General features: G+C 39.2%; 1 protein-coding gene across 12 annotated transcripts in view; it reads left to right on the plus strand.

The window, feature by feature from the left end:
* The window catches only part of trpn1 (transient receptor potential cation channel, subfamily N, member 1), a 236916-nt gene extending 221552 nt beyond the window's left edge, over positions 1 to 15364 (plus strand). For 8 of the 12 annotated variants that reach the window (XM_059975462.1, XM_059975505.1, XM_059975523.1 and 5 more), the window contains 6 exons: positions 140 to 337; positions 2173 to 2379; positions 3606 to 4971; positions 10651 to 10803; positions 12044 to 12151; positions 13421 to 15364. In XM_059975462.1, the coding sequence (XP_059831445.1) occupies positions 140 to 337; positions 2173 to 2379; positions 3606 to 4971; positions 10651 to 10803; positions 12044 to 12151; positions 13421 to 13500 (2112 nt within the window). In that variant the 3' untranslated portion in view covers positions 13501 to 15364. Of the gene's footprint in view, positions 1 to 139; positions 338 to 2172; positions 2380 to 3605; positions 4972 to 6199; positions 6505 to 10650; positions 10804 to 12043; positions 12152 to 13420 lie in introns of those variants that run through there. The other 4 variants (XM_059975479.1, XR_009513281.1, XM_059975529.1 and 1 more) reach the window with 4 other exon arrangements.
* The last annotated feature ends 1134 nt before the right edge of the window (positions 15365 to 16498 follow it).

The raw sequence follows: 16498 nt of genomic DNA on the forward strand, positions 1-16498 counted from the left end.
TGTATTTGCTATTCCCTATTTTATCAGATTATTTTGCCACTTGATCATTTTTTATTGTAAGTTGATTTCCATATGTAGACACATTGATGAAGTGGTGTCTATGTGGATTTAAGAGGGTGGCTGGTTGACTTTTTTCCAGAGGGCCACCCCACTCCACCTCGCAGCACAGAGTGGTCACACTGCAGTCGTTGGACTCCTCCTGAGTAAATCCACCTCTCAGCTGCATCTGAAGGACAATCGGGGATGCACCTGCCTTCACCTGGCAGCTGCCAATGGACACATTGAGATGGCCCGAGCTCTCCTCGGCCAAGGAGCTGAGATCAATGCCATCGACAAGGTGCGTGGAAAGGAGCAAAACACACTGCCCAGTGTACAGTTTCCTTTCATGCTTTTCTGTGTCATGATTGGATTAGATACTGTATATAAAACATTGCAATCCAAACCACAATACAAAACCCTTGCACCAAGCCAGTCCTATTCCTTTTCAAGGGGGCTACTTCTGAACTTAAGATTGGAGTGCACGGAAGAACTTAGCTGCAGATTCCTCACCTCAAATAACTTCAGGTGTTCATCTGTAGTCCAAAGCACAAAGCAAAACTTCAGCTAGCGATTAGCATAGATATTTCTCTCTAGATCAGCCAGTCAGTGTCAAGGAAAATTGCAGGTATACCTTTACATGACAAATGAGGGTGAAGATTTATAAAAATGCATTAATGTCAAGCATCTGCAAGGGTTGGGGTAGGGACAGTAGATAGGAGGCAGGAGACACAAGTTGGGCAGTTCAGGGGGTAGAGAGGATTAAATCAAAGAGCATCCTATTATAAAGATAAAAGATTAGCTTTATTTGTCACATGTACATCAAAACATACAATGAAATGAGTCATTTTGCATCAAATCACATTAGCGAATATTGGACTGGGCAGCCCACAAGTGTCAATGCGTTTCCAATGCTAACATAGCATGCCCACAACTCACTAACCCTAACCATACATCTTTGAAATGCGAAAGGAAACCAGAACACCCTGAAAGAATCCACACAGTCACGGGGAGAATGTACAAACTCCTTAAAGAAATAGGTGGAAATCGAAACTGGCCATTGTAAAACTTTGCACTAGCCAACATTATTCTTCAGATTGGTCAATGGTGACAGACTACAGGAAGAGTAAACTAGTTTACTTATCAGAGCGTTCAGGAGTATTTTTAATTTTAATCATCAGATTATAAATAATAATATTTTTTCAGCTTCTTGACTTTTCCATTAACACCAAGACCAGTTAGGATATAAAATGATTAAGTTTTCACTTTAGATTCAGATTTATTTATCACAAGTATATTGAAACAAACAGTGAAATGTGCCATTTGCATTCACAACCAACACGCCTAAGGATGTGCTGGGGACTTGCAATAAAAGTTCAATTTACTTTCTTCCCCCCATACCCCCTGCCCCCTGCCCCATACTGTCACTCTATTCCCCAACCGATAATCAGAATCAGGTTTACTATAACCACAAGAAAATCTGCAGATGCTGGAAATCCAAAGCAACACAGGGCAGTAAGCCCCGGCCTGCTGAGTTCCTCCAGCATTACCTCAGGTTTATTATCACTCTCATAAGCTGTAAAATATATTGTTTTGTGACTGTCATGGAAGACATAAAAATTAATATAAATTACAATAAAGGTAAATAAATAAGCAGTTGTATAAAATAAAGAAGAATAGCAAGGTAATGTTTATAAGTTTGAGGACAATTTAGATTTGTTGTCTGGGAATCAGGCATTCTCCTTCTGATTTCTTCTGGCTTACTCCCAAATCCCAAAAGACATTAATAACTGGCTACTATAATTGACCCCTTGATGTGGGCAAACAGTAAAGGAATCATAGAGCATCGAACATTACCGCACAGTAGAGGCTCTTCAGCCCATGATGTTGTGATGACCCTTTACCCTATCCAAGAACAATCCATCCCTTCCCTCCCACATAGCCCTTCATTTTTCTTTCATCCATGTCCTTTTCTACGAAACTTTTATATGTCCCTAATGTATGTGCCTCAGTTAAATATCTCCAGCTATGAGTATGGGCTCAGTTCTTCTAACAGTTAGAGAACTAGAGAAGTGTGAGAGGAAAGTGTTTGCAGAGAACTGGATTAAGTAAGCTTTTTTCTTGTTCTTTTTTCAGAATAGTTGGACTCCTTTGCATTTTGCAGCAAAGTCTGGTTCCCTGGATACAGTACAGTTCCTGGTGGAAAATGGAGCTTCTCCCAAGTTGGAATGTAAGGAGGGAAAGACACCCATTCAGTATGCAGCAGCTGACCACCACCAGGAGGTGGTGAGTTTTTTAATCCAAAAGAATAACCTAACCTTGAAACTGACAGAGGACCGCAAGGTAGGTGATGGAAGTTCAAAACTCTGAACAGTGCAGACTAGAACCAACTGCACCTGGATCCAACATTTTATAGCACATCTCAGAAGTATATTTTTCAATGTTACTCAGAAGCCTTGAAATGAAAACTCAGATATGCTTTCTGTCTCTGCACTTTCCCTATAGCTCTTTGAAAATTTATCCAGTTCACTTTGAGTGACACTATTAAACAAACTTTTACTGTTCTTTCATTCCAGATGAAAGCAAATATTTATTCCTTCATGTTGCCTTCAAGTCATTTTCTAAATATTTTTGCTTTCATAAGTATACTTTACATTTTTGTGAAGTATGTCTTTTGTATAAAATAGCAGTCTGCAATGGAATATAGACAGATTGAATGAGTGAGCAAAGGTTTAATCAGGGAAGTGTGAGGTCATGTACTTTGTTTAAAAAAATCAAAAAAGTAGATTATTGCCTAAATGAAGAAAGATTGTAAGTGAGTTAAGTACAGAAAGACCTAGGTGTTCTGGTGCATGAATCACTAAGAGCTAGCAGGCAAGTTCAACACATAATTAAAAAGGCAAATGGCATTGAGATATTTAAAAATAAAGAGGTTTTGTTGCAATTCTACAGAGTACAGTGAGGGCTCATCTTGATTATTGCCTATATTTTTTGTCTTCTTACTTAAAAGACAAAAATATATTTTTTATATAGTATTGCAGCCAGTATTAAGTGGGTGACCTCATATTTTTAAACATTGACACCTAGTCCTAGATATTTCCACAAGAAGAAACAGCCTCACTACATCTACCATGTGAAGACCTCAGCAGATCTCATAGAAGTAACTCTCACTTTCCTAAACTCCAATAGACACAAGCCTTACATCTCCAACCTTCCCTCTTAATCCAAATTCCCCATTCCTGGTATTAATCTTGTAAACCTTATGGAAATCAAGCATGCTGAAGCGGGTAAAAAGAATAAAATAATATATCGGCAAAGTTATGTGAAGGATACGAGGGAGCGTTTATTGAGAACTGGCTAGTTGTATTTCTCTGGGGTATACTACATAAGTCTGCAAGAGATGGGCTGTCAATCATTTCACACTATCACTGTGCTTTAATTATGTGAAAGGTTTTCAGAGATTTCAATGGATAAGATTCACTATAAATATAATTACAATTGCTGGATTGTTCTGATTTTGTCAGTGCATTAATGAAGAACTAACATAATTCTTACGGATTTTGTTGCAGTTCCTCTTTGATCTCATGGTCTGTGGAAAACTGAATGGGAACAGGGTCATTGAAGAGTTTGTCCTGCACTCAGCTGCCCCCATGGACACAGCCGTCAAACTCTCCCATGCTTTTGGCATCACGGCTCTGAAGGAAAAGGAGAGATACAGGGAGTTGCTGGAAGCTGCCAAGTACTGTGAGAACATGGCCAGTGAGCTGCTTACGGTGGCATCTGGTTGCAAGAGTGCTGGCTATTTGCTTCGTGCTGTGGATCACCGGGGCACCACCATGCTGGACTCCTTAATAGAGTACGAACAGAAGGAAGTGGTAGCTCACCCAGCGGTACAGAAATACCTAACTGACGTCTGGTATGGCAACTTGAAGTGGGCCCACTGGAAAATAGTCCTTTTGTTTTTTATCTTCGTCATCTGCCCTCCTATTTGGCTGCTCTTCTCCCTCCCAGTTCACCAGTTTAACAGGATTCCAATTATGAAATTCATGAGTCATTTGGTTTCTCATATCTTCCTCCTGGTGCTGTTTATACTAACAATAGTCTATCCCCCCCTGAGCCCGATATATGAAGGTCGGATGCTTCCCTGTTGGAACGAATGGCTCCTGCTGGCTTGGCTTTCCGGAATGCTGGTCTCTGAGCTGACCCACCCAGGGGAGAGAGCAGGATTGGCATGGATTCGGATATTTCTCTTGGGATTTTCGGCTGTTGCTGTCTTCTGTCACCTGCTTGCATTTGCCTTCCGGGACCATGAGCGGCTCCATTGCTTTTTTGCACGAAATATTTTCCTTGCAGTAGCCATGACCCTCTGCTTTGTGCAGTTTCTGGAGTTTCTCACCTTCCACCACCTCTTCGGCCCCTGGGCTATCATCATCCGAGACCTGATGAAGGACCTGGCCAGGTTTGCAGTCATCCTTGCTCTGTTTCATGTAGCTTTCACCATGCAACTCACAGCAGTTTACCAACCTGTATATCCTGTACCACCACTCAAACCGTCTGCTGGAAATAGATCAGGTTCTGAAGAGGCATATGACATTCAAGACCCATTGGATATTACTGTCTTACTTTTCTTTGCTCTGTTTGGTATGATGGATCCAGACTCCTTACCCACATTGTATCGGACGCCCATTTTTACCCAGTTCATTGTCAAGTTTGTTTTTGGAATGTATCTTGTCATGACTCTGATTGTCCTGATCAACTTGCTGATTGCTATGATGAGCGACACTTACCAGCGAATCCAGGCACAATCAGACACTGAGTGGAAGTTTGGGAGGGCCATGTTAATCCGTGACATGATCAGAAAATCAGGGACCCCTTCTCCGTTCAATCTATGCACCAATCTTTTCTACTACATCAAAATGCTGTGCAAGCATAGGGGTAAGTCAGTGATTTATATTCATTTGAAAGGGTGGACCAAATTTTTTACAAGTACTTCATGAGTGAAGTTAAATTTGGAAAGGAATTGATTTATTAGTGTCACATTATATGTAGGGAGATACAGTGAAAAGCATTTATTGCATACTGTTCATACAGATCAAATCATTACACAGTCCATTGAGGTAGAACCAATAACAATGCAGAATGTACTATTAGTAGCAGCTGAGTGTAGCAATATAACAGGAAAAACCGCAAGTAAACAATAAGGAGGAAGATCACAAGGTAGACTGTGAGGTCAAGAGTCAAACTTATTGGAGTGACAGGACAGGCGATGACTTGATAGAGGCGCAGAAGATGGTAAGAGGCATAGGTTGAGTGGACTGCTAGGTTTAAATGGCTAATACCAGTGGGCATGATTTTAAGGTGATTGGAGGAGAGTATGAGCAGATGTCAAAGTCAAGTTCTTTATACAGGGAATGCCCTGCCAGGGGTGGGCGTTGAGGCAGATACATTAGGGCACATGGATGATAGAAAAATAGAGGGCTATGTAAGAGGGTAGGATTAGATTGACTTTAGAGTAGGTTAACAAAGGATAGTACCTGTTAGCCAAAGGGTCTGTACTGTGCAATGTTTTATGTTCTTTGCTTTCTAGGGAACTATGGCAACTAAGTAGAAACTGTCTTGGAGCATGGTGGTATGTGTTTTCTGGTTTTTGTATCTTCTGACCAATGGAAGAGGAGAGAAGAGAAAATGGGCAGGGTGGGTGGGATCCTTGATTATGTTAGCTGCTTTACTGAGATTATGAGAAGTGTAGACAGAGTCCATGGAGGGGAACTGGTTTCAACGATGTGTTGAGCTGTGTTCACAAATCTCTGCAGTTTCTTGCAGTCACGTGCAAAGCAGTTGCCATCTCAAGCCTTTATGCATCCATTATAGCCCTGATTTTCCTAGCTTGAGTACTTAGGGAAACTGACAAGAGTAAACCAAAAGGCACAGGAAACCGAGGGATTTGCGTGAAAGAGCAGAGTCTGGTTTGCACCTTTAATAGGCGCAGACTCATTGGAGTCACGCAAAATTGGCATTGGTTATTATTTCCACGTGTACAGTGAAAAGCTTTTGTTTGCATCCAGACAGATCATGCCTTGCTCAAGTACATTGAGGTAGTAAAAGAATAATTTATGATGCAGGATTCTGACCCAATATGTCAACAATTCCTTTCCTCCCACAGATGGTGCTCAACCTGTTGAATTCCTCCTGCAGATTGTCTGTTGCTGCAGAACACTGTGTTACAGTTACAAAGAAAGTGCAGTGCAGTAAGACAAATAAAGTCCAGGGGCCACGGCCAGGTCAATTTGAAGTCCAAGAGTTCACCTTCAGGCATATGAGAGGTCCATTCAAGAGTCTGATACCAGCAGGATAGAAGTTATCCCCACCACTGTTTTCATCCATTGTGTTTATATGCTCTCAAAAGACAGGATGACTAAAATAACCTGATCACTTGGCCTATGCACCATCAAGTCCTGAAGGTGCCAGGTAATCAGAGTTCTACTCTAATTCAATTTGAATGACTCCCAGTTTGCATGCATTCTTGCCTCGAGGTATCTATTCCGTCTACATATGCAAATCAGCCTTCTCCTAATCTTGGATCCTTATTTCTGGACTTTCTTTGTGCTTTTACAATAACAACTTTAAATATAGAGAATTGTCGTCAGTAATTTGGAAATGAATGCCCATTGATACCCCCTGCATTGATTGGCTACAGTCCCAAAAGTGAGATCTGGGTAAATCTTCTGCTGACTGGCTTAAAAAGCTCTCTAGGATGCACTTTAAAAATCCCTTCTTATGTAAGCCTTTCACACTGAGGTGAAAGCATTAAATATTGAGGAAGTTGGAGCAATCTGTTTCGAGATGGACTCTAGTTTTTGTCCCGTTACAGTATCTGAGTTGGTGGCAGGGTTTAGGCAGATGTACTATTCTTATGTCTCTGAGTTGATGTAGTCAGCCAATGGTGTGAAAGTCTCTCTTCTACCTTTCCTCTTTATTCTTCAATTGACTCATCAGATTCCATCCTATTTACCCAACTCATGAAAATATTCCTTTAACATTTTGCTAGGGTAAAAATTCTGGAGCTTTTTCATATGCCCTGTGATTACTTCTTTTACCACTTTAATTTTTGGGTGGGGGGGGGGGGGATGTCAATAGCAAGGCTAGGATATATTAGCCCTTATTTTTTCTTGCTACATTCCCAATGATTTCCCTCAGATTCTATCACTGATCTACACAAGGCAATTTACTGTGGCAACTCTGTCTACCAGGTTAATTTGGCAGGCAGAAGGAAAACATCTGGGGTAAACTCCATAGTAACAGGGGGAATTTACAAACTGCACACATATAGCCCTGAAGGTTTGAATTTAACCCAGGTCACTAGGAGCTATGATGCAGCTTCTGTACAAGCTACATCTTTCTGCTTCACCAATCCTTCTTTCTTTTCATTGTTCACTTTTTCCTTCATATAGTCCTCATTTCACACTGGTACTAAATCCCTAAGCCTCTAGAATTTCATCTGAATAACACTTTTTTTGAGCACATAAGCAATTGAAAATGTTTTTGATTTCCTGTTGAAACTTGATAATGGCTAGTTCTGGGGCATTTCACACCATTCTACACTTTTGACTTGGTACCTTGCCACCCTTATAACCCTGACCTCATTTCCATATTATCCATGAACAAAATTGTATAGTTCCCTCATTCAACATTTGTTGTCAAGCATTGGGGGTAAATATTTTGATCCAGAACTTGGTCTTCAACCTCAACATGAAGTAGAGTCCGTTTCTGATGGGTTCCTTACCTGCATCCTTCTTCCCTTTGCTTCCCATTCTTCCCCCATTTCTCAGTCAACCCCTCCTCTACAATTCTCATTAGAACCTCTGAATTGTCACAGTCCCAGTCCAGTTGAAGGATCTTGATATCAACTTTCATTCCCTAATTTGCGGTAGCTTTGCTGTCTCTACCACTTGACTCATCACTGCCGTGATACTCAGCCACAATTACAGGCCCGTCTTCCCATTTCTTGATCTTGATTCTTCTCCTCACTTCCCCTCAGGCCCCGAGGTACAGACCATACCATCCACACAACCACGATCATATCACTGATAAAATACTTATCCCAACTGACAACCCTTCCCAAACTCCAACAATTCTTTAAGGTTATCCAAATTATTTTGACCTTCCAGCCACACAACCCTAAAACTTGGACCTAATTCCTCGACAACTTGTTTTCATTCACAAAAAAAAAACATTTCTGACTATTCACAAAAACTAACCATAGCATGTGAAAGTTTTAGTCACATTTGATCTTGTTCTTAAGTAGATTGATAGATTAGGTTAAATGTATGAATCAAAATACAGAGTCTAAATAATGAAGATATATTAAATTCTTCTTGTATTTCTAACATTTGAAAAAGGATTATACAAGAATTATGATGCCAGAAACAAATTTAATCTGTAGAGATTCCACTCAGCTTGAAAATGATTGAATGACATTATTCTACAATCACTTGACATATTTGTATCTCTGTAATTTTAAAGAATTCAATGCATACTTGTGTGATAACATGATTAATCATAATTGCAATGGTGTAAAGGGGAGAGAAATCCCGTGGGAAATAGGATTGTTGAAATGTTGGAGCAGAGTGAGGTCATTGAACTCACTGGAGCTTTCCGGGCAACAGCTCCAGATAATAGCCATCCATTCGAAATCACCAGACTCATAACATATAAATTTTCATGATGTCCAAATATAAAATATGCAGCACCCTCTTTGTTGCCACCCTCAAAACAAGTAGATCACATATCGCAGTGCACCTAAGGCTTATTGTGGGCACTTAAACCATTATTGCAATACCACAAAGGTTAATACCTTCTTTGCAGTGTTTCCCCACAATCCCGCAAACAAATAGAACGTCAATCATTACGGCTTTGGAATAGAGTCTATGTTGATCATGATGCCAATCTAAACTAATCTCATCTGTCAGTACACTGTCATATTCCCTATATCCCCCAAACCTCATGAAAAGCCTCAACCCGAAACGCAACAGCCTGTTTCTATCCGCTGAGCTCTTGCAACTTTCTGTTTGGTACTGCTTCAGATTTCCACCGAGTTCATACAGCTTTTTTTTGTACTGCTTTAGATTTACTCCATCTGTAGTCTCCCTCCATAACCTACCAGTTCATTTATCTGTTTCCAGCAGGAGGGAACAGCCGCAGGTATACGCTGCACTGGCTGTGCATTTCCCCTCCTTCTCCTGACAGTCACGTAGTTACCTGTCACTTGCAATCTATGGGTGACTACCTCCCTGTAGCTCCTATCTATCACGTCCTCATTCTCTCGTACTAGTCAAAGGTCATCAAGCTGCAGATCCAGTTGCCACAGTAAACTTCTACCATTGGGAAGAAAATACATTCCACTTTGCACTCTCCACTATTCACTCCATTGTCAATAGAGCATAGAATATAGGAAGTTAAAATTTCAAAGTAAGTTTATTATCAAAGTACATATATGTCAACATATACAACCCTGAGATTCATTTTCTTGCGGGCATACTCAATAAATCCAATGATCATAACAGAATCAATGGAAGTCCACACCAGCAGGGTGGACAATGAGTGTTAACACAAACCCAATGCCATATTTAACTTTGCTTGAAATAGCCCTCTGCAAGTCATACCTGGTTTTCTGGTACAGACCTGGGTCATCAGACTTGAATGACACAGATCTATGGCATTGGATCTGTGCTTAGGCACACAGTTGTAAGTGTAAAGCGAGTAGAGCAGGGGGCTTAGCACACAGCCTTGTGGTGCACCTATGCTGACCGAACTTAGCACAGGCTCAGGCTCTGGCCCATTGTGACTGCAACTACCGTGTTTCCATTCTAACTAATGCCACCTGCCTGCATGTAGTCAGTCTAATGTTTTTCATGTTCTGTCCAGTCCAATAGTAATGCTTGCCTTCACTCAAAAACCATTCCATCCTCTGAACATAATTTCTGCATAAATAAATGGGCATTAACACTGTTCAGTAGAGTTACATGGTACAGAAACGGGCCTGCTCCTCCTGTTGTGAAGTACCAATCTAGACTTGATCAGCTCTTGGTCCGTAATCTTCTATGCCATGGTGATTCAAGTGTTCATCCAGGTACTTTTAAAATGGTGTGACAGTACCAGCCCTGATTTGCTTATCAAGCAATACATTTCCGATTTCTACCATTCTCCAAGTGAAAAAAGTTCCATAGCTTACCTCGAACGCTCTCATACCTCGACTTAAAATTACGCCCTCAGATTTTAGACACCTGTTATGGGGGAAAGAACTCTCACTTACTGAGAAAATTTTCCCCTTAATAGATTGTTTAAAGTTTCTCTAAAGTTACCCCACAATGATCCAATCAGCATCAAAAAAGCACTTCACGCATCAGGTAAGCTGCCTGTCAGAATTAATCTATCTTTTCTCTTTTGAATTGATTTATATTTCATTTTTTGTTATGTTTTCTCCTTTTAGGAAAAGGTAATAGTTTCATTTTCCAATTTCATTCCTCGGTTCACTTCCTTTCCCAAGTGGATGCATAGCAGTCACGTTTCCAAGACTGGGGAATTTTGATTGGTGTCTGTATTCCAAACCCATAGGTAAACTCTGCTCTATGGAGGGCCGGGAATTGATGAATGAAGGAGATAACCTCGACACCATATCGGATACACGCTCCATTGACATGTTGTCACATACACCTGTCGGATGGATACAAAGCACCTCTAAAAGAGCAGCACAGATCTCTCCTGAAGGTACAAGATTGGCTCCTTTTTGTATTAACAAATTTCACAATGTAGAAATAACTTTTTGATCCTGAACTCTTTAAAACATGATTGTTTTGAGGCAGCAGCCCCGGGCAAAGATATAAACTGACTATAAATTGCAAAAATGAATAGATAATGCAGCAAATGTTGTTGGAAGATAGCACAGTTTTTTTTTTTGCCTACATGTGAAGAATAATTAGCAGCTGAAACACTTCTTTTTAAGCTGTGAGATATTAACTTAACTTTGGAGCAAGCATGTGTCGTTGACGCTCTGCACTCTGGTACAGGAGGCAACCACAGATCAGTAAAGAGTTTTGCTTTACATTTGGAGGCCAATGATTCTCTTTCTACTTCCCCTGACAACAAAATCTGACCCTCTGTTTCAATATGTGAACATAAAAGATAAGGAGGCCTGGAAAAATGTCTTGTACTCTTTGAAGTTTAATAGCATCTGTTTCCTTACTGAGCTTTAAAAAGCCTACTTGATAAGTATTTTGTCATTTGTGAAATTGCCAATCAACATGGGTAAATAAAAAGCACCATGTTTGATGTTGACTGTTATCTTTGAACATCCACTTCCCCACAAATCTACTCCCTCTACAATGAATTTCTGCCTCATTGTACACCTCTTTCTCACTGGTAATACAGCATTGTTGCTTCATTCAAATGATTCATCAACAGATTAATGTCTAAAGTCACCACCTTCTCAAAGACAATTATTCCGGCCTTACCAATGATGCCCACAATTTTTAAAAAGTAGAGTAAAATAGATAGATTTCACATTTTTTGGTCCTGAAATTTTCATTAGAAAAATTAATTACATTTGAACATATCACTCAGATGAGGCGAAGTTTACAGAGAAAATTTTTGCTGTTTCTAGACTGAAATTTGTCTGCCTACAGTTTCTGGGGATTATGGATAAAAGACAATGTACACACTTGTCAATGAATATAAAATGCATAAATATAGAAGTTCCTCAGGAGAGAGAATGGAAAAATGAAAGAAAATTAATCAAAGGGACATTTTAATGGCTTGATTTACTGTCTCATTCAAGATTTTTTGGATTTACGAGGATTGAGATTAGCAGTCAAGAAAAAATAGACAATAACTTAATCTAAACCATTTGAAAAAATATGACTGGAGGAATATGAAACAATAGAAAAATAGTTTTTACTTTAGATATGTGTGAATATAATAAAAGTGACTTCTAACATATCCTTCTCCACAGCTGGATTCTTGCGAGGCATAAAGCAAAATGGTCCAATGCAGATTGAAGATATTATTGACTGGCACAATGTAGCTTTTCGCTATTTAACAATGAAACGCCAGACTGATGGTATGTTTGTAAAGGATTCTTCTCAATTAAAGGGTTGGTTTTATTTCTAGTAGGTGCAAGACTGAGATACAGTGAAAAAGTTTGTTTTGCATGTCATCTGTACAGATCTTTTCACCACATCAGTGAATCAAGTTAGTACAAGGGAAAACCTCAAACATAATATAGTGTTACAATTACAGAGAAGGTGCAATGCAGGTAGACAGTAAGGTGTAAGCCATTACAGTTAGATTATGAGATCAAGACTTCATTTTTATTGTAAGAGATCCACTCGACAGTCTTCATACATTGAGATGAAAGTTGTGCTTGAGCCTTCTGGTACGTGCGTCCAAGCTATTAAGTTTCTATCCAATGAGAGAGGGGAGAAGACAAAATATTCAAGATGGGAGGGGTCTTTAATTATGTTGGCTGCTCTTCCAAGGCTGCGAGAAATGTAGTCAGAGTCCAAGGAGAGAAGGCTGGTTTTTTTGATTTGTTGAGCTGTGACCACAACTCTCTGCAGTTTCTTGACATTTTAAGAAAGGTATCCTGATGCAAGTAATCTAGAAATTAAACCATAATAGGCACTCATTTTTCAATGAGAGTTTTGTATAAGCATGCTTACAAAGAATATATGACGAGAATGTATGAAAGAATGTATTTATGGTTCAGCCGGCTGGTGGTGTAACAGCATCTGCACCGGACTTCAAGGTGAGTGGTCTCAGGTTCAAATCCAGCAGGCTCCTTGCACACTTCCCATCCGTGCTGGGTTGAGCATCAAGTTAACATCTCGGCCTTGTAAAAAACGGACAAATGCTAAAGAAGTGGCAAGATTGCTGCCCAGCACAGAGAGAGAGGAAGAAAAAGTACTTACGTTTGTTATTTGTAAATGAAATGGAAATTTTAAAAGGCATAGCCCTTGAAATGGCACAATTTCACATTGAAGATGTTTAGTTTGAACTTGAGAATTCTTCAGCATCCTGAAAATTGCCTTCAATGACCAGCCAAAAGCATGTTATACCCAGTAACATTCACTGCCATTCACAATTTATGGATTACAGCATAGACCACAAGTTATCAGACTGTGTATCCTGAAGAAAGAGGAAGTGAAGCATATTGATCATTCTAACCCAAGACTAGTTTGATCTTCTGCTCTTTTATTCGATTTTAGATCTATAAATTCTCAATTACTATAAAAGGGGAAAATAAGATCTTCTGTGGCAGATTAATTAAAGATTGCTTTATCTATAATATTACAAAATAGATTTCTGTTTTGACCTTCTATACTTTTAGGTCTGGTGTTGATACAGCTGCAGCATGATGGAAGTCCAAAGGTCTGTAAGTGTGATTTTGGCACCAACTATCAAACTTGACTTGCCAAATCCCAATTACATCAAAATGCCCAGATGCTGCCCAGATGGATTGTAACATTGTTCAGCTATGTCTGAGTTCAGCTATTGTTCAGCTATGTCTGAGTAATCTGTTAGTGGTTTCTGCACTTTTCAAAGTCATCAACCATATATCAAGCAGCTATTCATCGAGTTACGTTGATCAGAGGAGAAGGATCAACGTAACCATTGAAGATGTGTAGTAAAGTGTGTTTTTTATTCATTAAGTGATTATTATTTATTTAAAGGATTTTACATAGCAGTACAATTGCTTAGCAGATCTGTTTTTATTTGGTAAGACAAATGGCAGCACGTAATTCTCTCCCAATGGCCATAATTTATTTTTAATTTTTACAACCCTTTGTCTGTATTTCCTTGTTCATTCTATCTTGCTTCATATTTTGCTTGAATTTTATTTCCATTTCTAGGGCACTGAGAAAATGTGTGAACTATAGTTCTAATGCCTCTTTGATTCTGGCCAGAAATGCTATTCTGGACATAAAATTATCCGCAAATGTCGAAAGCTTCTTGGCAACTACTGCAAGGTTCCAGCAGCGTAGGTTAAATTTAAGGTGCATGTTGCAACATTTGATTTTTGAGTTAATTTTCCCTTTCCAATTTTTAACCACACTTATTCTGATTGAAGTACCTTCTTCTTTCATAAAACATGCTTGTTTTAAGGCATTTTCCATAAGTGTAGGGTGCAAAGAGACCTCACTGATCTCACTGTGCTCCACTTGCTCTTCACTCTCCCCCTCCTTTCATTTCAACAAGTTCACTCATAGAGCTCATCTCCTGATCTTTCTATAGTCTGCTCAGACTTTTGACCTGTTGTGTTAACTCATGGGTTAGGAGATGTTCCATCACAGGCGTGGTGAAAGTAGGCATATTGGGTTAGTAGCAGGGATTGGTGTCGGGAGGGAGGTGGTTAGTAACCAGATTGTTGGAATCATTCCTCTCCCTAAGCACTTAGTTCATTATTCCCCCAGTGTGCTCAGAAACCAGATGAACCCCATCAGATAAATGTTCAATGAATTCTGATTTTCATTAAGGCCAAATGAAATGCTAATTTATAAATAAATAATTTCTTTTTGCAATTTCAACAGTGACTGTCGCTTAGATACAGCATCGCACATTTTGTATGAAGCCTAGATATAGTAGATAGGAAATATTTATTTCCCTTGCAGAAAATCAATAACACGTGGACCTATACTTAAGATATGAAGAAACAAATAGAATTTTTTTCCTCCCAGTAAACTGGGAAACCACAAACCTCAGAGCCCAAATGGATAGCCAAAGCAAAAACCACCATCACATTTCTGCAGTATTCAGATGTGTCTGTGAACAGTCATACAGTCCAAGGGCTAGCAAATGGAATGACTGAATGCATCACATGGTCATTTAAAGAAACAGGCCAGCATTTTTTGTCAAGAGCCTGCTTGAATAAACTAGTCAGAATTTAAAACTGTATTTTAATCTGTTTGTTCTACTTTTGATACTGATGTGATTAGTTTGCTTTGTACAAAGATTTCCAATGTTTTTGATCATTTATACAATTGGAGGAATATTTTTGAATTATTTATAGTATCTTTGTATCTAAAATCCTTGTCTACTTTGGAGAAGGAAAATAATTAAAAACTTAACCTGTACTATTATAGTGTAAACTTGCTGCAGAATAAGAAAATGTTTTGTTTAAAGTATGCTGCCATGAATTTGTTAGTAATATCATTAATGTTTGATAATTAGTAATAGGACTAACAAACAACAAGATATTATCGTACTGTGGAGATTTTCTCTTGGATTACACTTGTGAACTAATTACCTATGATAAAGTCTTCTTGAAAAAGCATTCAAAATTGTTTTTTGTGAAGAATTTGAAAAATTCTGAATAATGATGAGCTGTGTGCATACTACATGGTAGCTCACAGTGTAATGGTTAGCATAATGCTTTACTGTACCAGCGAACAAGGTTATTTTCCCACCACTGTCTGTAAGGAGTTTGCACATACTCCACATGACCACATGGGTTTCCTCCAGGTGCTCCAACTTACTCTCATGGTCCAATGACGTACAGACCATGTAAGTTGTCCCGTGATTAGACTAGGGTTAAATCAGAGTTCGCTGGGTGGCATGGCTGGGAGAGCCTATTCTGTTCTGTATCCCAATGAATAAATTAAATAAACTACCTACCCTCTGATTTTCCGCCCTTCTTAAGGCAGTGATTTGAATTGAATATATTGAATAATATTGAGGTGAAATTGGGTCAGAGCAGTATACAGAATGGCCAAACCAAATTTGTCACATATTAAAGAACAGCACAATAATTATCTCCATTGAAATCATTAGACCCGAATATAGACTGGAGTGACTGTTTTAAAGGTGCAGCCACTGCCAGTTTAACCTCAGTTGAATTTTACAGTAGTATCTATTCCTTGCTTTTATCTTCCTCACTATTTAGTGCTTCCATCTTTAGATCCCTGTGGAGAATGTCGCAGGTACTGGATGCTGAAATGATCCCTCATTCACTTTCCAAAGCTGTCATGGAGCTCTGGCTGATTGATGACTCTACCTGACATACTCCTGATCAGCAGAGCTCATTGGAAGATTTTCCTCTTGCAGCATGCACTTAGTTTTCAGTACCTGGATCCAGCAAGGGATTTTTTTTGTTACCCAGTCCTGGAGTGTATGGAACAAAGCTGAAGGTGGGTAGACACACACAGCAGGTGGAGTCATGGCAGCTCTATCGAAGCAATAACAATACAGGAAGAAGCCAATTCTCCCAAATGAGTGAATGCAGGCTTTACAGAGAATGAAATGTTTAATAAATGCAATAAATGAAAGTAAAAAGGAAACCTTGTAATCAAGAAGAATGTAATATAACACAGAAGCAACAGTTGAAGGTAGAAACATAAACAGGAATGAAAGAGCAGAACAGGGACACGCTATAAATAAAGTTGGAAAAAACAAGATGACAGTGAAATGA

This window comes from Hypanus sabinus, chromosome 1 (assembly GCF_030144855.1).
Source record: "Hypanus sabinus isolate sHypSab1 chromosome 1, sHypSab1.hap1, whole genome shotgun sequence".
Taxonomy (NCBI): Eukaryota; Metazoa; Chordata; class Chondrichthyes; order Myliobatiformes; family Dasyatidae; genus Hypanus; species Hypanus sabinus.